The sequence below is a fragment of the Adiantum capillus-veneris genome, chromosome 8, assembly GCF_014529385.1.
Source record: "Adiantum capillus-veneris isolate H3 chromosome 8, ASM1452938v2, whole genome shotgun sequence".
Classification (NCBI taxonomy): domain Eukaryota; kingdom Viridiplantae; phylum Streptophyta; class Polypodiopsida; order Polypodiales; family Pteridaceae; genus Adiantum; species Adiantum capillus-veneris.
The window spans coordinates 68,434,762-68,460,426 of NC_140938.1; the positions used below are offsets into that span (position 1 = coordinate 68,434,762).

The window sequence follows — 25,665 nt, forward strand, 5'->3', positions numbered from 1 at the left end:
ATGGAACCTTGTCCGATGGGGCCAAAGTGACGCAAAGGATATAAAATAAGGCAAGATCCACTTTGCGTGGAGAGTTGATGACATGGCAGAGCTATACGGAAAACCCGATTTTTGCGCTAACATGATGACTTGGCAGACTATACGGATTTCCGCATTTTGCGCTGATTGGTGACGTGGCAGTTGTATGGATTTTCGTAAATCACGCTTGCAGCTTTTTGCTGTAGTTGTCTGGACCAATTGCTTTTGAGTTTGAATCTTTTCATTGTAACTGCTTTCCAGGCCAAGGGCCTTAACATATGAGGCTAGGGCTCATTCTCTAGCACGCAATAGTGTGAAGGTGCATGGATTGGAGTACCGGCATTGTACTCAATTGAAGCAATATAAAGAAATACCGAAAGGCGAAACGTTTTGAGGTCAATACTCTCTAGGGTGGAATTCCGCCACTCCATGTCACGTGGTGCTCTCTCTCTCTCTCTCTCTATCAATTTAGTTGTGATTGAAGTGCTAAAAGTCTGTTCAGTCTGTTCTTTGCTATTAGCACGTGGTGCCCGTCTTGTGACAAAAGGCCCTTGGCCTCTAAAAAGCAGTTTACATGAAAAGCTATAAACTCAAAGGCATCTGGTCCAAAAGCATCTTGCCCAAAAGCTGTCAACACGTATGATGGAAATCTGTACACTTGCCACGTCAGCAACGCAATTCACGGAAGTCCGTACAAGCTGCCACGTCATCAGTGCAAATTGTGGGTGTCCTTACTAGCTACCACATCATCAAGTTTTTATGCAAGCTTCTGGGAGCTTTATTTTGATGCCTTTAATCACTTGGGCCCCATCAGACGGGGTCCCTTGAGTTGGTAGGAACACTTCTTTAAAATAAGGCCTCTCGGCAAGACTTTGCAAGTTGGTAAAACTTGTTCTGCTGCTTCTTCTTCTGCTACTGTTTCTTCTAGGATAAAGTTTAGGCTCCTCAGCCGTGATTTGCATGTTGGCTCCGTTCTTCAGTGGCTTGACACGTCAACAGTTTGTGACATTGGAACCGCCTGGACGAATCCAGAGAGATACCAAAACTCTTAACAAAGAGCAGCGTTCTGAGTACTTCAAAGAAAGCAAGTGTTATGGCTGTGGTGAACAAGGACACATCTTCGCGAAATGCCAAAGAAAACAGCTGATTATCTGTCACAAATGGGTGACGTGAGCATGACCCGACACACTCCTAGATTGGGGCAGCAGACCCGGTGCAGTAAGACAGTCTCGTGAAACGCGGAAATTTGCTAACGTGGCAATATCATACGGACCTCCGTGATTTGCGGCGCAAAAAGCAGAAATCTGTTGACGTGGCAAAGTTGTACGGACGCATGCTTTTGCGCTGGCTAGCTGAATTGGCAGCTTTCGGAATAGTTGCTTTATTTTACAAGCTTTTAAAATTGGAAGCTTTTGGGGCTCTGCTTTTGGGCATCCCTTGTAAGCTTTAAATACGTGGGCAGGGCCCTCACAACTCAGAGCATCTGGACGCAAAGTATGAGAGTGAGAACCCTCCCACTCTCTTGTACTTTGAACACAGATTAATACAAAAAGAAATACCGAAAGGGGCGCCAATCTTTGGGGCCAATATCTCTAGGCACGGAACTTTGTCGGGCCGTGTCAAATCAATTGTGAACTGTGAACTGTTTTGAAGTGAATCTCTGCTGTGTCACGGTAGAATCTTGACTTGGAGTGTCCAAGTTTGTTACAGTGGTATCAGAGCACAGAAAGATTCTTCTTCTACGGAGAGGATCCGATCCTTTTTGCAGCGCACACAACTTTTGGGAAAGAATAGTCGTGCCCCGACCCCAGACTTATTAGCGATCATACATCACGCGTCGGGCACGCTCCCGTCTTCATCGCTCTGTCTTACAGGGCATAAAGCCATTAAGAATCCCAAATTACACATGGGTTCTCGTGAAGAATCTGACAGAGATGACACCTCTCAATGGGAAGGCATAGAAAAGTTGAAAATCTGGCGCGGGAATTGAAGAAAAGAATGCAGATTTGGGCAAAAAATAAAATCAGACAAGTTTGCCAGAAAGGAGTACAAATGTCAATTGCAGATTGACATATGTGTGAACAGATTGATTAAGTACTCCAGGGATCCGAGATTGGCAAAACACCTAAAGAATTACCGGAGTGATAAGATTTAATGGAGATGGCGTGTGGCCTCTCAAGTAGGGAGGAAAACCGAAAAGGCAGACGAGTACAGAAAGCCAGAACCTGTACTCGCCGAAAGACATGGACAAGCGAAGCAAAAAGCAAAGCTTCGGAAAGGGTAAGAAAAAAGCAAAGAAGCCTAGATTTCGCCCAATTTCTGACAGTTCTACAGAGAAGTCATCCTCAAACACTTCGAACTCCGCCAATCACATGTTTCATACAAAGAAGGAACTTTTTTTTTTAATTATAAAGCCAACCAATATGACTTTCTCGAAGATAAAAGCAAAAGAGCAAAAGAATTAAAAGAAGGTGGACAATCAATTTGAATCCTTTTCTCGGTTCCGAGATGCTCGAACATGGTGGTCCACTCTTCTGCTCAGAAAGGAAGCTCCGGTTAAATGGTTAAACTTCAAAAGGCTTTTTCTTTCTTCTTGGCTGACTCAGGAGTACGAACGAGACATACGAACCACTTGGAATCATCTTCGGATGACCAAGGGAGATTCTTTGGACGCTGATTGCGAGAGATTTTGGAGCTCTTTTCTACCAGCTTCTTCATTTAAGAAGGTCTCGTTTAAAGAACAGATTGAGCGGTTTTGCTGCGGACTTCCTACAGAGATCCGAGAATACTGCTTGGAACAAACATCAAATTCTATTCAAGAATTGATGGGTCATGCAAAAATGAAAACGCGAAGCAGAAGGTACCAGTAGGTGTCGCGATGTAGTGCAGGATTGGGGCAAGAAGCAGGAGGCGGAGTGCAGCAGAGAGGAAGCGCTAGGGATCGAAGCACAGAGAGAGAGAGAGAGAGAGAGAGAGAGAGAGAGAGAGAGAGAGAGAGCTCACGTTTTTGGGGAAAACTCAATAGGTAAGTTTGGGTTTTCCCACTTTTATTATAAGTGACTTTAAAAAAATGTGTCAAGGTTCAATATTATTGAACCTGGACAATGTATAAAAATGTACAAAAAGGGGTTATTTAGGCCTTTAACCCAACAACCTCCCACTTAAAGACATGAATGACGCCTTTAAGTTAACCAACTCCGACCAGCTGTATGCAATGCTCATGTTGAGCCTTAGCAAGACTCTTGGTGAGAACATCTGCAGGGCTAACCTGTGTATGGATCTTAGTCAAGGTGACTAGACCATCCTCCAATACCTGTCGTATGAAGTGGTACCACACTTCTATGTGTTTGGTACACGCATGAAACATGGCATTTTTTGCTAAATAGACAGCACTCTGGCTATCACAACCCAACACGGATCTATGAGCAGGCATGCCAAGTTCTTTTGCAAGTTTGCCCAACCAAATGGCCTCTTTTGAAGCCTCTGTGGCTGAAATATATTCAGCCTCAGTAGTACTCAATGCCACAATTTTCTGTAACCTAGAACACCAAGAGACTGCACCACCAGCAATGGCAAATACATATCCACTAGTAGATTTCCTGGTATCCATATCACCTGCCATGTCTGCATCACAATATCCTTGCAACTTTAAGTCGCTTTTGCCATTACAGTTACACTTTGATTGTGTACCTTTCAAATATCTCAGAATGCATTTGACAGCTTCCCAATGTTCTTTGCCAGGATTCGACATGTATCAACTAACAACTCCCACTGCATAAGCAATGCCAGGACGAGTGGCAACCATAGCATACATAAGAGAACCACAAGCTGATGCATATGGGATTCCCTTCATTGCTTTCAATGCCACCTCATCCTTTGGGCAATCTGCTTTGCTAAGCTTAGTGTATGGAGGTAAAGGTACGCCAAGAGGCTTAGCATCAACCATATTAAATCTGTCAAGTACTTTTGCAATGTACCTTTCTTGAGATAAAAACAACAAATTCACATTTCTTTCTCTTTTAATACGCATGCCCAAAATATGCTTTGCATCACCCAAATCCTTCATAGCAAATGTTGAATTTAGCTTACGTTTCAGAGCATCAAGACTAGTCTTATGTTTCCGTGCAAGCAGCATGTCATCAACATAGAGAACAAGTATGATGGGACTACCATCTTCATCCCTTTTCGTATACAAACAATGATATGCATGGCTGCGTTTGAAGCCTTGAGACAGCATAAAAGTGTCAAACTTCTTATACCACTGTCGTGATGATTGTCTCAAACCATTCAGAGCCCTTTTCAGTTTGCGTACAAGTTCCTCACGTGTAGGAACTACAAAACCTTCAAGCTGTTTCATGTATATATCCTCTTCAATGTCACCATGCAAAAACGTTGTCTTTACATCCATTTGATTCAATTCCAAATCAAGCACCGCAATGAGAGCAAAAAGGACACGTAAAGTCAAGCTTTACAACAGGAGAAAAGATTTCTTGAAAATCAATTCCTTCTTTCTGTGCATATCCTTTTGCAACCAATCTTGCCTTGTACTTGGGTTTTTCATCCACTATCTTTATCTTGTATACCCATTTGTTAGGAAGAGCCTTTCTCCCTTTACGCAATGGCACAAGATCCCAACTATCATTTACATACAAGGATTTCATTTCCTCTTGCATCGCAAGCTCCCACTTACTGCTTGACTCACATGATTTGGCCTCTTTATATGTAGGAGGTTCACCCTCATCTGTCAACATTACATGATCCACAGAGGGGTTAAATCTCTGCTGTTGCCTTCTCAAACGAGTTGACCTGCGTATCCAATGATATACATTCTGAGGCAACGGTTCTACATCATAAGGCAACTCATTTTCAGCTCTATCATACTGCTGAAAATCATTTTCAGCCAATTCAGATGGCTGTCCATCCTCATTAGAAGCATCAAAATCATGTCCTACCTCTTCTGGCTCAAGGTTAACCAGCTACTTATCAATTTCAGCTTGCGGTAATGTATCATAAGGCTCTTTTTCAACATCAATGGGTGGCACAGAAGGCTAAAATATGACTGTTTTCTTGTCAGCATCAGATTTTGTAGCATTCTTAAACAATTTTGCCTCATTGAACACTACATCTCGGCTGCGTATTACCTTTCTAAACTGTGGTAGCCACACTCTATAGCCCATTTCACCTTCTTCTCCATAACCTAAGAAGACTCCTTTAATGGACTTCATATCAAGCTTTGTTCTCAAGTCATTACATACATGAACAAAAGCTTCGCAGCCAAATACTCTCAAATGATCACTGTGGTAACCACACTCTATAGCCCATTTCACCTTCTTCCCCATAACCTAAGAAGACTTCTTCAATGGACTTCATATCAAGCTTTGTTCTCGAGTCATTACGTACATAAACAAAAGCTTCGCAGCCAAATACTCTCAAATGATCATAAGAGGCAGGTTTGCCAGATCAAACCTCCTCTGGAATGTCATTTTTCAACGTACTATTAGGAGAGCGATTGCAAATATGAACTGCAATTTTCAATGCCTCCCCCCAAAACTCTTAAGAAAGATTAGCGGTGGACAACATGCAACGCACTCTCTCGCATAAAGTACGATTATACCTCTCAGCCACACCGTTAGAGACGGATTATAAGGGGCTGTCAACTCCCTTTTAATCCCATTTTCATCACAAAAACGTTGAAATTCAGCAGATACATACTCTCCTCCATTATCAGATCTGAGACATTTAAGCTTAGTACTCTTTTACGTAGGGACAAAAGCATGAAACTTCTTAAAAGCATTAAAAGTCTCACTCTTACTTTTCAACAAATGTACCCATCCTTTCCTAGTGCAGTCATCAATGAATGTAAAAAAATACAATGCACCACCATAAGACTTAACAGGCATAGTGCATACATCGGAGTGAATAAGATCAAGAGGATTAGCTTTGCGAGAGACACCAGAGTAATAAGAAGATTTCTTTTGCTTTCCATACAGACAATCGTAACAAAAATCCAAGTTTTTGCCTTTCACGTCAACTCTCTTCAGAGAGGAAAGCACATCAATACCCTTTTGGCTCATATGGCCAAGTCTCTTATGCCACAATTCCGTGTGTGAAGCAACTTCAGCAATAGCAAGAAACTTGCCAGGCAAAGCTTTGCATCGAAGGTAGTACAAAGTACCTCTTTTAGACCCTTTTGCAACAAGCATAGAGCCCTTAAGCAACTTCCATGAACCCCCAGCAAAGATGGTAGTATAACCATGTGCATCTAACTGACCAACAGATAGCAAACTTTTCTTAATGCCTGGTACAAACCTGACATCATTCAACACAAGCTCTTGACCATTATTAAGAGCCAAACGCATAGTACCCATTCCCTCAATATTGCAAACAAAATTATCACCAAGGTACACCTTGCCATAATTGCTTGCAGCATATGTAGCAAAACACTCCAAAGATGGAGTCACATGGAATGAAGCACCAAAATCCACTATCCATGACTGGGATAGGCCATCGTTAGCACTGAGCAATGCATCAATGACATCTTTCTTCGAGATAAGCATGTCTTCTGCATTAGCTATCACCAAATCTGAGGGGCATGAAGCCGCAACCAAGATTTCCTCAACGTCTGACAACTCCTCAATGACCACACTAGAGGATACATTTGCATTCTTAGCATCCCTGGAGGAATCACCTGTTGATTTTTCCCCTTTCTTCTCATCTTTCTTCTTCTTATCTTGCGTTTCCTTCTGCCTTTCCTGCTCTTTCTTGAAATACCTGCAATCGGGTTTCTTGTGACCCTTTCTGCCACATTGATAACAAGTAACATCCTTCCTTTGTCTTGCTCTTACTTCTATTTTGAGTCTTGTTGCCAGCATTGTAGGCAGAACACCTGCCACCTTCCCCACTAGGCTTGCGTCTAATCTCTTCATTGAGAATAGACCCTCTCACACCGTCATACATGAGGGTGGGAGAGTCTTGTTGCCAGCATTGTAGGCAGAACACCTGCCACCTTCCCCACTAGGCTTACGTCTAATCTCTTCATTGAGACTGGACCCTCTCACACCGTCATACATGAGGGTGGGACTGTTGCTCAAAGAGACAACCAAGGTTTCCCAAGTATCTGGCAATGTCAAGCAAGAAAATAGCTTTCAACTTATCATCGAATTGTTGAAGCCCATTGTTCTGCAACTGACTCAACACACCTGTAAAAGCACTCAAATGCTCAGAAGCTGACTTCGAGTCGTCAAGCTGCATATTCACTAACTTTCGCATCAAATGCACCTGGTTCACAGGCGTTGTGTTTTCATAATTGGACTTTAGCTTTTGCCATATTGCATAAGCAGAGTCCAAACGCTTGATGTCCGTCAAAATGTCATCATTGATAGCCATTTTGATGTAGGCCATAGCCTTCTTATTCAAACTGGTCCACTCTTCGTCAGACAAACCTGGCAGCTTATTCTCTTCCAATGCATCTTCACAATCCTTTAAGAAAAGGATACCTTGCATGCGTTCTTGCCAGAGGTCGAATCCTTGACCATCGAACCGTTTGATTTCCATCAAACTTTTAGTATCAGATGCAGAAGAGAAAGAAGCCATTTTAATTCAACCACAAGTGTGTATATAAGAAAGATGCAATAGGCTGAAAATTTCAGCAAATAGGAGCAACCACAAGACTTTGCATACGATACATGAAACTGTCCAAATCTGAAATTTCAACTGAAAAGTGCAATTTCAAACCCCTATACTTAGCTTTTCACTCAATTTGTCGCGACAAACATCTATACATGTGATCCCACAACTTCGGTACACCTGCGTATTGCTGTTTTGACCTGTTATAACCTGTAAATCACCTGTTTTGACCTAAAAACAGCCTGTTTTGGGCTGTTTTGGCAGTTTTGGTGACCTTTTCGACTCCGGAAGTAAGGGGCTTCGCGATGGAAGCGAAATTGATCATAGGAGAGCAATTTTAACTCGCTGTCCAACAAACTACGCAGGGCTATTTTGAAACCCTAGGGCTCTGATACCAGTTGAAAGCGCGAAGCAGAAGGTACCGGTAGGTGCGCGTCGCGATGTAGTACAGGATTGGGGCAAGAAGCAAGAGGCAGAGTGCAGCAGAGAGAAAGCGCTAGGGATCGAAGCAGGGAGAGAGAGAGAGAGAGAGAGCTCACGTTTTTGGGAAAAACTCAATAAGTGAGTTTGGGTTTTCCCACTTTTATAATAAGTGACTTTAAAAAAATGTGTCCAAGTTCATATTGAATCTGGACAAAGTATAAAAATGTACAAAAAGGGGTTATTTAGGCCTTTAACCCAACACGAAACGGGGTTTTGCCATACACTCGGGAAATCTGATTTACCCCACTGATGAGATCTTGACTCAGAGAACCCAACAGATTTCTAATACTGAAAGTAGAAAGACCAAGACTTCCAAAGAAAAGAAAAGAAAGATACACGTCCCCGACAGACTCTTAGAGAAAGGGCTATCTATCTCAAAGAGGGGAAGTGTTTTGGTTGCGGGGAATTGGGACACACCTCCGCAAAGTGCCCCAAACGGCACAACAAGAACAGACTGAAGACAGGCCTGAGAGTTCTAGAGCAACAGAGGAACGTGGCAAAAAAGGCAAATCAAAGCAGAATTGATACCACATTGCGTGGGACCCGAACCAAATCAGATGAACGAAAATACAAAACTTTGCCGCTTTTGAGGCAAAGTAAAAGATCAGGAAGCCCTCATTTTTTCTTTGATAGAGGAGCCAAGGCCAACTTCTTTTCACTTGAATTGGCGGCTCGATTTGGAATTACGCCCGATAGGCTGAGGCCACAGACGGAGGCAGTTTAGCGGCACCCAGACGGGATGTTGCCATTACACCAAACGTTGGCAAACTTTCTTTGCAATGTCAGGGTGTTTAGGGCACGAGGACTTATACGTAATGCCCTTAGGAGGTTGTGAATTCCTCCTAGGAATCCCTTGGTACCAGAAGAACAACGCCGTGGTTGACTATCGCGGTATGAAAGCGACTTTAACAAATGAAGAGCATAGAGATTGTACTTGATAAAATTCAGTTTCTTTACTCGATCTTCTGGAGAGAGCTGAATAATGATTGAAGGTCGAATATGTTTTGACCTAGAACGCCAAGATTTTCTCCTCACATACTGATTGTTTCTCTGAGGGCTTGCCAAGCGAGTTGCCACCAGCTCGTCTTGAGGATCATACTATTGAGCTGATACTTGGAAGCACACCACCGAACCGGCCACCTTATCGTGTGAGCCAAGCCCAAAATGAAGCGATTATGAACCAAGTGAAAGACCTCTTGGAAAAAGGGTCTTATCCAGCCGAGTACTTCACCCTACTGCTCTCCAATGTTGTTGGTTTTGAAGAAAGACGGATCTTGGAGAATGTGCATTGATTATAGAGCTCTCAATAAAACCACCATCAAGAACAGATTTTCGATTTCGAGGATTGATGATATTCTTGACCGACTACAGGAATCCTCTTGTTTTAGCAAGGTCAAGGTGGAAAGGTACGTAAGGTACGGTACGTGTTCGGTACGTACTGTACGTAGTACCGAATGGATTGAGTGGTAAGGTACGTAAAATTCGTAAGGTTTTTTTCGAAAACGTCAAAAACCTACAATACAGTCCGTACTTGATAATAAATTCATAAGTATCACTTCTAGGATATTAGCTCACTGTTCTACTATCCAAGGCTGTCATAAATAGATAATCCAGACTGGGTTGGGTTTGCAAGGCATGGTGTACCTACAGATTGGTGAACAAAAACATTGATGCTATCGCGAGAAACACACAAGGTATGCGCGAGGGAGACGGGAGAGACTCGCGAGGACGAGCACTTACCTTTACCGCGCACAAGGTTGCTCTGCAGGTGAGTTTGCAGAGCTCTGTCTGCAATAAACAGGCGCCCAAACTCTCTCTGTAGTACTCTGTAGTCAATAGTTTGCAATAAACAGGCGCCCAAACTCACTCTGTCTCAATAACCAAGCGGCCAAACCCCCAAAACAGAGGCGAAATTAAATCCGAAAACGCGAAGGGGAAATTCGTTTTTTTCTTTTTTTCTTTTTTTTCTTTTTTTTTGGTACAGTACGGATCCGTACGGTACCGTACCGTAGTGTACGGACGTACGGTACCATACGGATCCGTACGTACGTACGGATCCTACCTTGAGCAAGGTCGATTTGAAAAGCGGATATCATCATCCGAATCGTGTCGGGAGATGTCTACAAGACGGCTTTTCGGACGAGCTTCGGTTTATATATATTTTTGGTGATGCCTTTTGGCCTTACCAATGCTCCGGGTGAGGCTATTTGGGAGAACATTGGCAAACGGTTGCAGTTCTCGTCATCTTTCCACCGCAGACAGATGGGCAATTTGAGATTGCAAATTCATTCGTACTGAATTTATTGAAGTCTTACATTTCGGATTAGAAGACTCAATGGGAAAAGTATTTGCCCTTGGTGAAATATGCCTACAATAACAGATTCACTCTTCGACGGGTAAGGCACCATTTGAGATTATTGAAGGTGCTACGAAGGTTCCACCCTTCCTAAGCACGAAAGATAAGATTTTAGAAGCCGACCAGTACGCATAAGACTTGGACACTGCTTTTGCCAGGGTCCGGGAGGCTTTGCAGAAATATCAGGAAAGACACAAAAAGGCAGCAGATCGACATCGTCGCGATTTGAAATTAAAGGAGAACGATTGGGTGCTCTTACGTTTTTAGATTTCATGCCTCAGAAAGAAAAAGAAAAGGAGCGGCTTTTTCCAAAGCTTAGCATGAGATACTATGGACCTTTCCAGATAACCGAAAAGATAAATGATGTCTCCTTTAGACTGAAGCTGCCCGATACTTGGAGAATTCACACTGCATTTCATGTGAGTCTCCTGAAGCCTTTTAAAGGCGATGTGCCCGATGATGGGGAGCCAGATGAGCAACCCGGAGATACTATGGACCTTTCCAGATAACCGAAAAGATAAATGATGTCTCCTTTAGACTGAAGCTGCCCGATACTTGGAGAATTCACACTGCATTTCATGTGAGTCTCCTAAAGCCTTTTAAAGGCGATGTGCTCGATCATGGGGAGCCAGATGAGCAACCCGAAGTGGAGGAAAGAGAGGAGATACTCGTTCTAGGACAGATATTGGCACATAAAGATAGAAAGATAAAAGGTAAAGCGATAAGACGGTTCTTGGTTAAATTCAAGAACTATTCCGCATTGGATGCGAAGTGGATGGAGGAGGAGGACCTGGCAAATACTCCTCAGATTGTGAATCTTTACCTTGAAGCATTGGTTTAGCATAGTCTATTCCGATAGACCCCCGATCTCAGCTTGGGCGGAATTTGGTGCAACGGGTATGCACAAGAGGGGAGTTACTCCGCTCCTTTGTCAACAGATTGCCCCGATTTTTTATACTAGAGTCACTGATGTCCCTATCATAGTCACATAAAAACCCGTTTCAACCCTCTGAAACCCCGAAACGACGAAACGGCCAAAACGTTTCTGCGAAACGGGCGAAACGATTTGATTTTTTTTTTGTTTGCCCCCTTATGACCAGTTAACCTCAAACCACCCGTTTGGGGATTTTTTAAGCCATGCATATAGACTGCCTCAAAAAACGATAGATTTTTTGACCCTCACGCACATCGAATAATCTCTCTCTCTCTCTCTCTCTCTCTCTCTCTCTCTCTCTCTCTCTCTCTCTCTCTCTCTCTTTGAACCTTACACATTAGCTTGGTCCCCTCGTCTTTACATGTACGTTGTTGCAGTTGGCTATCGACTTACCTTGTTCACTTTTGACTCAAGTCTCACATATAGATTTTGGTATTTCACATGTTTAGAAAGGTGAATTTGTATGTATATTCAATGTATAATTATACGAACATACATATAAAACGAAACCTGTGTTTCACTTTCTTTGAGCTCCGAAACGAAACGTTTCAGAAACCTCAAAACGCACGAAACCCCGGAACGTTTCATGTCACACTGGTCCCTATTGGATTTCAGGGATGCTGTGGACTAACAGTATTCTGTTGTGATGACTTTAAGATTTGGAATTCCCGATAATATGATACTGATAGATTCGTACTTGACTTGTTTGAGTGCAGGAACTGAAAGATGAAATGACTGCAACATTTTGGTCTCATAAATCTCTATAGACATGATTGGAATATGGATTAGTTAATCGGGCATCTGTGAGGTCCCGACTGGATCTAGATGCGATTGCTAAATATGTTGCCGATTAATCATGGTCTAAGATTGGAATGATTGTTGAATGTGATTTGTCATGTGATGTCCTGTGCTGACAAGTGATGTCCTGTGATGTGACTGTCGATCGGTACAAGTGCTAGGTGTGTTTTTCTTAGTGCGTCGGTACTAACAGTCAGTGTCTGCTAAGGTCGTTTATGGCCTCTGTCTATTTTGCACGCGTAATCGAGGGCGATTACAATGCTTTCAAGAGGGGGGTATGTCACAAATGGGTGACATGGCATGACCCGACACACTCCCAGAGTGGGGCAGCAGACCCGGTGCAGCAGGACAGTCCAGTGAAACGTGGAAATCTGTTGACATAGCAGTATCGTACGGACCTCCGTGATTTGCGGCGCAAAAAGCAAAAATCGATTGACGTGGCAAAGCTGTACGGAAGCCATCTTTTGCGTTGGCTGGCTGAATTGGCAGCTTTCGGAATAGTTGCTTTATTTTACAAGCTTTTAAAATTGGAAGCTTTTGGGGCTCTACTTTTGGGCATCCCTTGTAACCTTTAAATACATGGGTAGGGCCCTCACAACTCAGAGCATCTCGACGCAGAGTATGAGAGTGAGAACCCCCCCCCCCACTCTCTTGTACTTTGAACACAGATTAATACAAAAAGAAATACCGAAAGGGGTGCCAATCTTTGGGGCCAATATCTCTAGGCACGGAACTCTGCCAAGCCGTGTGGAATCAATTGTGAACTGTGAATTGTTTTGAAGTGAATCTCTGCTGTGTCGTGGTAGAATCGGAGTCTCCAAGTTTGTTACATTATCCATTAGGGAGTTCCAAAGATTCAAAATGATGTGCCAAGGCAACAACCATCAGGTTCGAGGGCACAAGAAAAAAGAAACAAAAGGGTATGCTTGTCCATCGATGATTTGGTCAAGGGCAAGTACTATCCGGCTCTCAATGCAAAGTGGATCAGGAGAACTTTGCAGATTCTCCTCAATACTAGAGCTGTACCTTGAGGCTTTTGGTTTTAGCAGTGTATTCCTTAGATACACGTAGAATTAACGGTTTCAATGATCAATCTGATGCAATGTATGCTGCACGAGAGTAGCCACTCCACTCCTTTGTCATAAATTGTGTCACAAACTACCTAGATTGAATAAAGTTACTAATTTCTCTATGAGATTTACATGCTGACAATATTTTGCCTGGATGACTTTATGAAAAGATGTACATTGAATTTCTTCGTGGAGCTTGCAGAGAGGAGGACCCTTGTGGGGGTTGTACTCTTGTGAACAAGCAATAAAGAAAGAAATACCAGAAGGGGTGCCAAACTTTAAGCCTTAAGGCCAATGCATTTGGAAGTGGAGCTCCTCTCTCTCTCTCTCTCTCTCTCTCTCTCTCTCTCTCTCTCTCTCTCTCTCTCTCTTGTTGCAGTTTCTGTTTGTGTGCGGCTATTGGTTTCTCGCTTGGGTGTCCAAGCCTGTTACATATACCTTAAATAATTGACAAATAGCTTTGGAAAAAAGAGGCACCTAACTTAGGGATGATCGGCTCTAATAAATCTTGAACATCATCAATATAGTGACAAGTGGAATAAATGTGCCATGCCACATAAATATATGCCACCTAAGCAGGGCCATTGCGGCCATACAAACAAGATATGTAACTAGAACCATCTGATGATGACATATCTCCAATAGACACACAATCAAGATAACCACTCTGAATCCAAAACAAAAAAGACAACCAAATGTGTCTTCTCGTCAACCTCAGAACAACTATACCAAGTACTCGAAAACTCAAACACAAGGCAATGGAACCAGATTGGATGCAAAATCAGCAAAGAATCTCCTCTGCATAGACACTACACAGACACCAGATTCTCGAATAAAAGACTCTAGAGTCGTCTCAACCCGATCAGAAGTAAAATCAGCCCATGAGTTATCTCTCTAACTCACCAAACAAGCATTAAAACAAGCCACAACACACAGCTCCAAGATCAAATCAAGCCTAGATCTCCAATACTATGCAAGAGAAACGAAAAACAAGGGTGAGATCCCAGCTAAATCCAAGGGGACCTCTTGAGATAGGTTCAAAGCATATTTCCACTAATACCTTCTAGGTGTCCATAGCAAATATGAAAAGCTTCTCTGCAACAAAAACGCAGCTGCGTATGCACAGCTGGTACAACCCAGAATGCAATACACCTCTCAGATCCAACACCTAGCCTCGTGAGAGATCGTCTAGGTGAAGGAGAGAGAGGGAAGAGAGGATCCGGCACAAGGTTACGATGGTACAAATACACGCAGCCCTTACACCACACCCACCCATGTACCAAACACGCAGCCCTTACACCACCAGATTTTACACCCCTAGTTTGGAGCTAGTCAGCTTGACGCACTTCATGATTGTACTTCCATGAGCATATAGATGTGCTCCCATTTCCCCTAGAGATAGAGCTCCACCCCCCAACCCTCAGCTTTCCCCCCCCCCCCCCCTCCCCCCCCCAAAAAAAAAACCATGTACCTCGTATCCTAGCCTCCAATGGATCACCCTACCACAAGACCACATTTTGTTACTCTAGCCTCCAATGGATCACCCTACCACAAGACCACATTTTGTTACTCTGTATTTTGTCCTTTCCCGATAGATGGAGGACAAACACATGAATATTTAATTTGTCTTATAGGCCGACTTTGGCCTCTCTCTCTCTCTCTCTCTCTCTCTCTCTCTCTCTCTCTAAAGTATCCATCCATGCATCTTTATGTGCATACAGAACGAAAGGAATTACCACTGCGTGTACAGGTCTATAACAACAAGCTTATCTCCAGCGGCTTCCAAAATGGGCCAAAATGTCTCTTGGGTAACCTCCACTACTCCACCTACACTGGTAGAGGCAGCCTGCTCGACAGCTCGGGCAACAAAGGTAGACAAGCTCCCATCTCTCCACTTGATGGGGGATTGGCTCCATTCAGGTGCGCAGAGCTTAAGACTGAGGTCTTTTCTGACAGAAAAAGGCGTGAAGGGGGTCTGTGGATCCAGCGACGGCGAGCAAGCAGGGGCTGCAGTGGATGGGATGCAAGCCATCCGCAGAGCCATGGGGTATAAAGCCTGGGCCGAAGGGGCTAGACGATGAAAAGAAAATGGTCGATGGCGAGATCACAGGTCTTGAATAGACGGATCGTCTTGGCAGACACTGAACTCAAGACGACTCCGAGTTCATGCTGTGGCGCACTCTTGACCAATGGCTGCTCAGCCACCACACGATGTAAAAGGCACTGTAGTCTGCCAATCGAAGAGCTTGGAATTTGGTGGACTATGATGGCATGTGAGCTGCTGCTCGTACGCAATTTTGACGCATAGTGATTACTTCGTTAGCGGAGGAGGCCAAAACGCAATTTTGGCTCCACGTTAACCCACGTGACTGTTGTCTTCGCTATTTTTACTTCGTTAAATGTAGCAAGATTTAACTAACGAAGTAAACATCTACGCAGCCTCCTTGCGCCCAACACTTATGGCGACTCCCTCATGGCTTGGCGTTTCCTCTTCTGTAGTGCCCAAAGGTCCGGCTCGGCTTAAACTCCCCAGGCCCGTACTCCCCTTTCTACTTTTGGTAGCTCTGCAAAGTAGTCCTCCTATGTTCTTCACTGGCGGCTTCTCACCTCCCTTTCTCAGGATCAGCCCGACACACTCTTCCTTTATCTCCAGCAGCATCTTGCGGCTTTCACTGCCCTCCCTTCTGGTCATCCACTCGGCCATGCTTGCCACACACGAGGTCTCAGCCTCCCACTTTTCCCCTACTCTAGCGACCCCCCTTCCCTACTTCCTCCCTGCACAGATGCCCGTACCTTCTTATTGCAGTGCTCTTTCAACTCAAGCCGTTGCCCCCTTGGCCCTCTTTTTAACTGTGCACGTAATGGCTCCAAAGTGAGCCTCTCAACTCACTCTCTCCCTGGCCTTCGAGCTCCTCCCCTCTGGAATATAACGCTAACGGCTCCCTCCTTTCCAGTGCTCTCCCTCATATTGCTCCTGGAGACCCATTATTCATGCATGCCTTGCCGGCCCTGCTCGCACCACTTGTTGCTTTCCCCTCCATGCAAGCCGTGAAGTAGCGACTGTACCGCCCTTCTTGCTCGCAGTTGACTCCAACAACGTTTTCCTTTTTGATGCATTTATGTATTCGACCTTAACTCCAGCTCTTTAAAAAAAAAACTTGCTTGACTCCGCTTCCCATGCCGCCAATTGCCTTCGCCTATCGACCTTTTTTACACGAGAAAAGAACTTCTCTTTTGTCTCCTTTCCCTCCTCTACGCAATGTCCACCAAAACCCAAGGCAAACGAAACATTGCCATGCACAACATCATCCCAACCAAGGTATTCCTAAGCACAATATGTTCTACCAGAGCTCGTCGCAATCAAGGCAATTCAAGTGATGAAATTTTGGATATAAAGCACCACATTAAGCATATATACGGAACAAAGCTTTGCTTAACACAATATGTTCCTTTGATAGTCCCCATCGAGCTAGCAATATCCTCGCTTGCCCATGTCATCGGCTTCGTAAAGCTGCTTTCCTTCAAGACACAAGCATAAATAAAGCCTCTGGAGAAGGTCCTTTCCATCGCATATCATTATAATAGTATGTAGCTCCTCTATCATGTCTAAACCTAGTATATCAATTGAAGCATTGTCAGGCTGTCAATTTGGCCGAAATATTGACTAAAGCAGTGCCATTCTCCATACTTGGCCTGCATACCAACAAAGGCAATGCTGAGCATATCAATTTTTCCCTGCTCTTCAAATTGACGTGGTCTACATCCTTTGGCCCTATTTCCTACCCTGGAAGAAGAGCAACATGACAACCCCCCCCCCCCCCCCTACACGCCCCCCTCTGAACCTGCTCGACATGTGCCAATTGTTATGTGTACTTGCAAGCTTACACATATAGCCACCTAATCACTGCCCCTCTATAGGTATGCTCTAAAAAATTCTTTGAACCTACTTCTTTGTAAGTATATGTCCATCTCAAATAAAGAAAATGGAACGAATGAAGCATATGTCTCATGTCCGTAATATGGTCCCTATGGCGTGGCACATAGACATACCCTTACCCCAAGTCAGAGAGATCATCTGGCCCTCCTGGATCAAATGCAAAAATAAGAAACGTGTCAAGTATTGGAGCTTCATAAAACACTGCCAACATTTGCTGCTGCAAAAGTCTACGATGTGTGTACACGTTGTAAACTTCACACAAAATAATATCATAGCTCGGTCCCAATAACATGCATCCGTATGGAATCTGGTTCCAAAACTTTTTGGATCCACTTGATTCAAACTTTATACTAAGCATATGCCACCTGTAATCTTTGCAAGGTACGAAAATGTGTCCGAATTAAGAGAAAGATCCCAAAACCTGTTGGTGATTGGTAATTAAGACAATCTGACCTTTAGCATGCATACAAGAGCATCTACTCCCTTTTTCTGGTAACCATAAACTCCCTGACATAATCAATGAAAATAAAAATGCAATAAAAAATCCATATTGTGCATACCCCTTGAAGAAGATAGCAAGCATTTGGTTATCTTGCCACCTTGGTTGACAACATGGCATACCATCTGCACCCTCTGTAACCACATAGTTAGCATGAACCTTTTCCCAATTTGTACTTGTATCAGAGATATTCTTGATTAGAATTCCAAATCTGCATCTGCATCCACAACACACTCCATTAAACAGGCACAGCCATGAAAATATGCATCATCTACCACTAAGAGAATTCTTTAAAGATGGAACATAAAATATAATTGAGCAAAGTTGTTGTTGGCATGGTAGTGTTGCTTCTGTGAGCTAAGAGCTCGAGGGTGCATGGGCTACGCTACTATAAAGGAGCCACTAAGGTTTGCATGAAGGAAGCCGCTAGTTGCATGGAATGCTCTTATTTTAGTGGGGTACCCTCAACATGAAGGTGATGAGGATACATTCAATTGTTTCTATAGGATGCGAGCTCAGAGTGTCCCTCCAAATGTTGTCAGAGGCTATTGGAAAAAGATGTAGTGCTTGGCACAATCTTGGTCGATATGTACGCCAAATGTGGTGCGCTTGAGAAAGCACAAAAAGTCCTTGAGGAGATTCTTATCCAGAATGTCGCCTCTTCAAATGCATTGATTGCGGGATGTGCACAACGAGAATAGAGCCAAAAAGCTCTAGACTATTTCCAGCAGATGCGAAATGTAGTGCCATCGCAATAGCACAAGAATTTTTTGATGGGTATCCTCTCTAGGCTGTCATCTCACTCCAGAAGCATTGCAGGCAAAGCAACATACCCAAAAGCGTGATATCCACTTGCTGTTACAGTCGGAAGCCTAGCTGCCCTGCAAAATACTCGAAAATAGCACATAGCGAGACATAAACGACTAAATCTGCATACCTCGAATCACACGACGCCTAATCCACGTTGTACACGAACAGAGAGAGAAAGAGAGCGTGATAGAACGAGAGAGCACGTGCAAGCGCACCTCCTAGAGCGGGAGTGCTACGCTGGCACGGCGAGAGAGAAGAGGGGAGAGGGGAGAAGAAGTACACAGACACTGGGTGCAATCTCCCCCCGTGCAAGAGTGACCATTTCCCTCTTGCACGTATTTCATTTATAGATTTCTTCAATGGTCAATGTGAGTACAAACTGGCCGGCCGGTCATAAATGGCCAAAGCTCATAAAGAGCACTTGAATAATAAAATGTACAATATATATTTCCAGTCACATAGGCCTAGCTCGGTCTAGTCTTTTCCACCTGTTGACTGCAATAAATCATAAAATATCATTTCTATAACATACCTCTCCGTTGGAAAGCAACTGTCCTCAGTTGCGAAGATAAAAATCTGCAAACAGTACTTGTCAAAAACAATGATTAGAAATCTGTATCAAATAGTAAAAGAAAAAATCCATAAAATTAAACACATTGGTTATGCCTGCCGTCATCCACATACTACCTATTCTAGTGTCCCATACCACTAGAATAAGCAGTATATGTCATACCCTGATGAATCAGGATATCATTGGTCACGCTCATCGTCAATCTCATAATGTCAAGTCTCATCACATAAACACTGCTAAATAATCACCAGATACCAAATCCCAATCCAATTCCAATTCCACAATATAAGTAAAAATCCAAATCACTTTTCAGTTTGTACCCGGGTAACAAAATCATACCAGTTACAGTGGTGGCCAGCCACTGCAGCATGATTGTGTGATTGGTGTTGCCTCATCCGGTGGGTCTACACCAATAAAACGTGCTGCCTAAATCGGCGAATCTGCACTAATGCTGCCTAAATCGGAGAATCTGCATTTGGTATAAGTGTAAAAATCATGAATCTGCAATTTATCAATGTGCTGCCTAAATCGGCGAATCTGCACTAAGATGAGCATTTACACACTGCCTAAACCGGCGAATCGGTGTGCTTGTGACCAATGGACTAGACAAGGCATAAAGGAGAAAAAGTATATTTACTACGTTGTCAACATCACAGTGTAGTATATCACCAAAGGACTTACAAGTGGTTGTGCACTATCCCAGAGCACCTTAGCTCGCATGAGTAGCTAGCTACATAGTGTACTGACAAATCATCTCAATAAAAATTTCTTTCAATACAATTAGAGGGCATGACCTTAGCAGTGTAAGAGGGTATCATAAAATTGGGTAAAATATGGTTAGTTAGGAGATTAGTATAAAAGCTGTAGAAATGAGTTTGCAAAATAAAATAAAGAGATTACTTATCTGATGTCCTCGCATTATGGTCTGCATAGGTTTTGGTGAATCCTTAAATGAGTTAGAGAAATGTAAAAAAAACAAGTGAAGATCCTGATAAAAACCATTTGAGTAAGGTCAATCAAGATGGCGACTTTTATTTCCTTCAAATTGTGGTAAACGAAATAAAGGTAACGGTGTGTGGTAGTGCTATTGTATAGCAACTAGTAAAATAACATTGAGTCATACGAAGACGAGAAAACCCCAAAAATCTTCAGAATTTTACAAGTGCAATAATTTCAAGGCCCACATATGAATGCTTGATATTGGACAACCGGAATTGATGAGCTGAATCATAGAGAAGATCATGTGATATAGAACATTGCTTGTGGAAGTTGACCTTAATGTCACTGAAAAAGGAAAAGACATTGGATAATAAATATGGTGAATGGGTGGGAACTTGGAATAGTCATGAGTAGATATGGGACTTGTTTCAAAGTGTTATCTATCTTCTAGATATACAAGAGTAATCATACTAATTGTAGTTTGGAACTATTGTTCTTACTGCACGTGTTTCATGCTAGGAATTGTCTTCTAAGGTGTGTTCGAGAACAAATAAAAAAGTATATAAAAAAATCTAATGAAATTCAATCCTATTATAGTTTGAAGAATCGGGAAATGATAATGCATGACAAATAGATTGTCTTGTGATAATTTTAAAACTTCATATCTCACGTACCGTGAAACCCTAAACATTTCTTAATGTTATCCTTGCAGTCTTACATAAACATGAAGAAGTGGATTACAATGTGCATATTTTGAAGTAACAAAGAATCCGACAAAGTTACCCTTCTTGAACCAGCTTTCTTTTGAGAAATAAATTGAGTTATCTTAAAATAATGAAGATAGACAACAATCAATCAACAATTTCTCAATCCACGATAAAGCAAATTGGTGATATAAACTAAAAAAACTCCGACATAATGGGATGAATAATTGATATATAGGGATTCCGTTGAGTGTATTTTTTTTTATCTTAGGAGAAGGCCCCTCGGGAGATTCCATCCCGGAAGAGGATGCCGGCCAAAGTCTGTGAAGACAATTGTGGCGAAGCATCATCATCATGGACTTACGTATGTTGAGAGTATTCCCCCACATGGAGCCGCTTGATATAAGCAATTATACAAGCAAATTGTGAGGTGTGCATTACCCACAAAGTCTTCCTTGACAAGTAAACACCAACGCAGTCTATTGTTGTGTCGTGTTTTGAGATGGTCTCGAGGGCAGACGATATGATTGCTAGTAGCATGACAAAGTTAGTGGCCCTGATGACATAAGGTAGTCAGGACTACTCACAAGCTAAGCTATTGAGAGAGAGTGAAACGAAATAAAATGTTATATTACGCGTCTTCAAAGTCCTATGGGAGCAAACTCAAATAATCTTTATGGAGTTAATACAATGTCTAAATACAAAATAAAATGAAGTAAAGTAAAAAAATAAAATAAAATTTTTAAGGCTGAAATCATCGTCGTCGTCGTCGTCATGACTGGGAAAGTATTGAGTCCGTCACAGAAGAGCTTTGTCAATATCCGTGTCTGTAGGCAATCGTCCTCCAGGGGGAGAGAGGAATAGTCGGGGGAGCACGGGGACGGGGGGGCTCTTTTGTAGAGAGACAAAGAGTTGTGAGAGTTGATTGACCTTCATTATCAGTGAGATCCTCATCAACAACCTCAAGGAAAACACTACACTCGAGTGCCGGCTCTCTCTGGAAGCCCAGAACCATGCACTGATGGCCCTTCAACTCGTCGCCATGCATGCCTGGTCACAACATGGCTACATCTTTGAATGAAGGTAGTTCGATTCTGCAGGGTGGTTGCCAAAAGGCTGAGGTCTGTGTGTAGTTGCAGGTGTGCGCTACAACCCAGAATGAAGGTCTTTATGTGAGTATTGTGGCTGGTCTGGGCGTCAGTTGCAGACGAAGGGAAGAGATAGTGATCACTAGATGGGGAGGGAGGAGAGCGAATGCAAACTGTTGTAGGGGTGTCAGTTTCGATGAGAGGGAGACTAGAGAGAGATGTAGTTGGAGTGTGAGCGCCACATGTAGACTGGGAAGGTGCATCTGCCCTGTGCCATGCAAGAACGAGAGAGAGAAATCTGCTGACGAGGGTGTGTGTGTGGTTGAGTGGGGGAGAGAGAGAGAATACATGCAGACTGTAGACAGAAAGCAATGGTATAGAGGATACAGATCGTGTGCACAACTGGAGAGAGGGAGATAAAATGAGACGGCTACATGCGCATGTTTATGCAGGGCCGAAAAAGTAGGGAGAGGGAACCGGAGTTAGCTGCAGCGGTTGGTGCCGCCATGCAAGAGGGAAAGCACACTGTGTGTGTGTGTGTGTGTGCGCATCAACTATGAGAGAAAAATAGAGCCAAGCTGCAATCAAAACTGGCCGATGACGGCTCCAGTGCATGTGTGTGAGAATGGGAGAGAAGAGAGTGATAATTAGACGACTGCATGGCATCGCCCATGCTCAACCACTCAAACTTGGGGGTAGCCTGAGTTGATGGCGATGGTAGAGATAATTGCTTGTTTGACACAGCGGCAAAGGCTGCATGCAGCCCACCTAAAGTTGTAGGTGTGGTAGGCAGTGAGCCAGAGAAAGATAAGAGTGACATGGGGGGTTGAGCCGCTGCATGGCATCGGTGGCGGCTGGAAACTGAGAGAGAGAGAGAGAGTGTGTGTGTGTGTGTGAGAGAGAGAGAGCTAGTGGGTGTGTCACAGCACGAGGCTGCTGCAACTTACGAGCTGGAGCGAGAGAGAGAGAGAGAATGGTCGAGGTTGTGCGCCAGTGGTTGGCTGAGAGAAAAAGGGTCGACTGAAAAGTTGGTTGATAGAGAGAGAGAGAGAGAGAGGTTGACGGCCGTGAGAGAAAGAGAGAGAGAGAGAGAAAGAGAAAATCCAGAATTGCATGGCTAACTGAGTTAATGCCGCTATTCGGCAAAGAGGGAGAGATGCTGAGGTGATAAGAAAGTGCTGGACTACACGTTCGGCCGCTCCTTGCTCAGTTTTTTGCATGGCATCTAGTGGTCTACGCACTCAGATGTGCATGAGATTCTGTTGGCGTCAATGGACACATCCTATCGGGCAAGGGGTAGCGAGGTTCTCACGAGAAACTGATGCAACACTGTATGTCAATGCCTGCACTACCATGCTTTCGCCTACTTAATGCCTTAGCACACGCCAAATATGCCCTGGCCTTTATGGTGACATGATGACGATGATGATGCGCACAGAGAAGGGAGGTTGGGGCATGCTGCCGATTTCGAGCACATGTAGCAAAGCCACGATATCTTTTGTTGTCGAGAGCAGTAGACTTAATTGATTAATGTATTTATTTATTTATTTTTTTGCAGGTTTGAATTGTTGACCCTATGTCGGGGTTGGTTCCCGCTATGATTTGATGCCAAAGCCGGCTCAAAAGTTTTTCAATCTAAGTGGTCATCAATCCATTCTCTCGAACTTCCTCAAGCCCTTGAACTCAATTTCGTTAAGGTCTCTTTGGATTACTCAGATTTTGCTAAAATCTCTCTACTACCTTCTTCTTCTTCTACAAATCCCAAACAAGGACTATATACATCCGCCTTTCTATATTGTACATCTTCAGTTGATTAATTTTCTCTAAAATTCGTAGAAGTCATAACACGAACTACTTTCAACATCAGATGCTTCATATGCTTCATTAACATGAATACTCTAATTTTCATACTGGCTCTAATCATTAAAGTTAATAGTGAGCATGTACAATCACAGTTCAATGAATCGTAAACATATGTAAGTAGAATAAATAGATAATTAAAAAATTTGATTTGCTTAGCTTTTGATTATCGAGATCCTTAATCTTTGGAGCGTAGCCTGGGCTCTGATACCACTGTTACAGTCGGAAGCCTGGCTGCCCTGCAAAATACTCGAAAATAGCACATAGCGAGACATAAACGACTAAATCTGCATACCTCGAATCACACGACGCCTAATCCACGTTGTACACGAGCAGAGAGAGAAAGAGAGCATGATAGAACGAGAGAGCACGTGCAAGCGCACCTCCTAGAGCGGAGTGCTACGCTGGCACGACGAGAGAGAAGAGGGGAGAGGGGAGAAGAAGTACATAGACACTAGGTGCAATCTCCCCCCGTGCAAGAGTGACCATTTCCCTCTTGCACGTATTTCATTTATAGATTTCTTCAATGGTCAATGTGAGTACAAACTGGCCGGCCGGTCATAAATGGCCAAAGCTCATAAAGAGCACTTGAATAATAAAATGTACAATATATATTTCCAGTCGCATAGGCCTAGCTCGGTCTAGTCTTTTCCACCTGTCAACTACAATAAATCATAAAATATCATTTCTATAACACTTGCCATGTGCATCCATCTCAAGCTTCGACAACTCGATAGTGGCGATGGCAAATGCCAGTTCATGTTGGATTCAAAAAGAGCACGCTGGGGTCTTCTCCTCTCCTTAACCAATGGACTCGTTTACGCAAGTGCTAGAGTTGCAAAGAAACTTACACCAGGGAGTTGCAAGGAAACTTACAGCAGGGAAAAAAAGAAATATGATGAGGGAGAGGAGGGAGAGCAGCTTCACTTTGAGGGCAGTGACAAACTTTACTTAGTTGAAGGATGGAAGCACAATCAGGACTTTGCTTTCTCCTCAGTTGGTTGGAGAATCCGATGCTAGACGATGGTGTGGGCTGCAGACTTGCACATCAACCACTGGATTTTCCTCGCTCTAAGGGGTTGTCTTCCCGCCATCCCCAATCGGATTGAGGCACAAACGTGCTGCGTGTGCGCTTCTATCAGTGACAAGCCGTTGCGCATTGTACATTAATTTTCTGGGTCAAAATTGAGCATCTTATAACTGTTGGTCACACACAGGATTATGTCAACTTAAGATGATAGGATCTGTGGAATACAAAGCACAATCTCTCTCTCTCTCTCTCTCTCTCTCTCAAGCTTCTCTCTTCTGGGTTCTCGTTTTCTCCTACCCTTGGGCTCACTTCAATCCAATACAAATGCGGCTAACAAACCACTCTAGTTAATGGCTAGAATCATCAAGGCGCGTGAACTCTTCAGCAAACTAGGAGGCGGGGTAGAAAACGAGGTTTACCCACAAGGCCGAAATTGGCAGAGTTGGGTCTTGCAAGCTTCTCTTGCTGATGTTCTCAAGCGGGGGTGGAACTACTGTGTGAAAAATTGCCCTAAGAGATGGCCATGGCCCTAGAGGGCTCCCCTATAAGCTAAATAAGTTGGACGGCCCCTCAATTTCAAAGAGCTCAAATTCAAGTTGCACATATGCCCATGAACACCTCATCAAGACTTGGTTTACTCACTTGTAGCTACACATCGTCCCTTGTTTGTCAACTCCCAACTCAAGTTTCATGGAATGAAAACCGAATACAACAAGTTGTAAAGGTGAAAGGTCGATGTAGGGGGTTGGTTGAAGCATCCCCTAGTGAACAAGCATGGTCACTTCCACATTCTCAACATGAGGGTGCTTTATCTTGATCATAGGTCATAGGGCACATATACATTTTAAATAGGCCCCCCTAAAGACACTTTAGATGGGGCCTATGGGGGAGCCCTCTTAGTATGATCCTCAAATTGTTCAGAGCAATAGTGGGACCATTGGA

General features: G+C 43.4%; 1 protein-coding gene and 1 pseudogene across 1 annotated transcript in view; one reads left to right on the forward strand and one right to left on the reverse strand.

Annotated features, from left to right (window-relative positions):
* The window catches only part of LOC147452307 (thioredoxin F-type, chloroplastic-like), a 32,938-nt gene extending 17,459 nt beyond the window's left edge, over positions 1-15,479 (reverse strand). Inside the window, exon 1 of the mRNA XM_086518056.1 lies at positions 15,022-15,479. Coding sequence (XP_086374182.1) covers positions 15,022-15,329 — 308 coding nt within the window. The 5' untranslated portion in view covers positions 15,330-15,479. The remainder of the gene's footprint in view (positions 1-15,021) is intronic.
* Positions 15,480-16,068: 589 nt separating this feature from the next.
* Positions 16,069-24,931, forward strand: LOC147452308 (uncharacterized; annotated as a pseudogene).
* Positions 24,932-25,665: the final 734 nt, after the last annotated feature.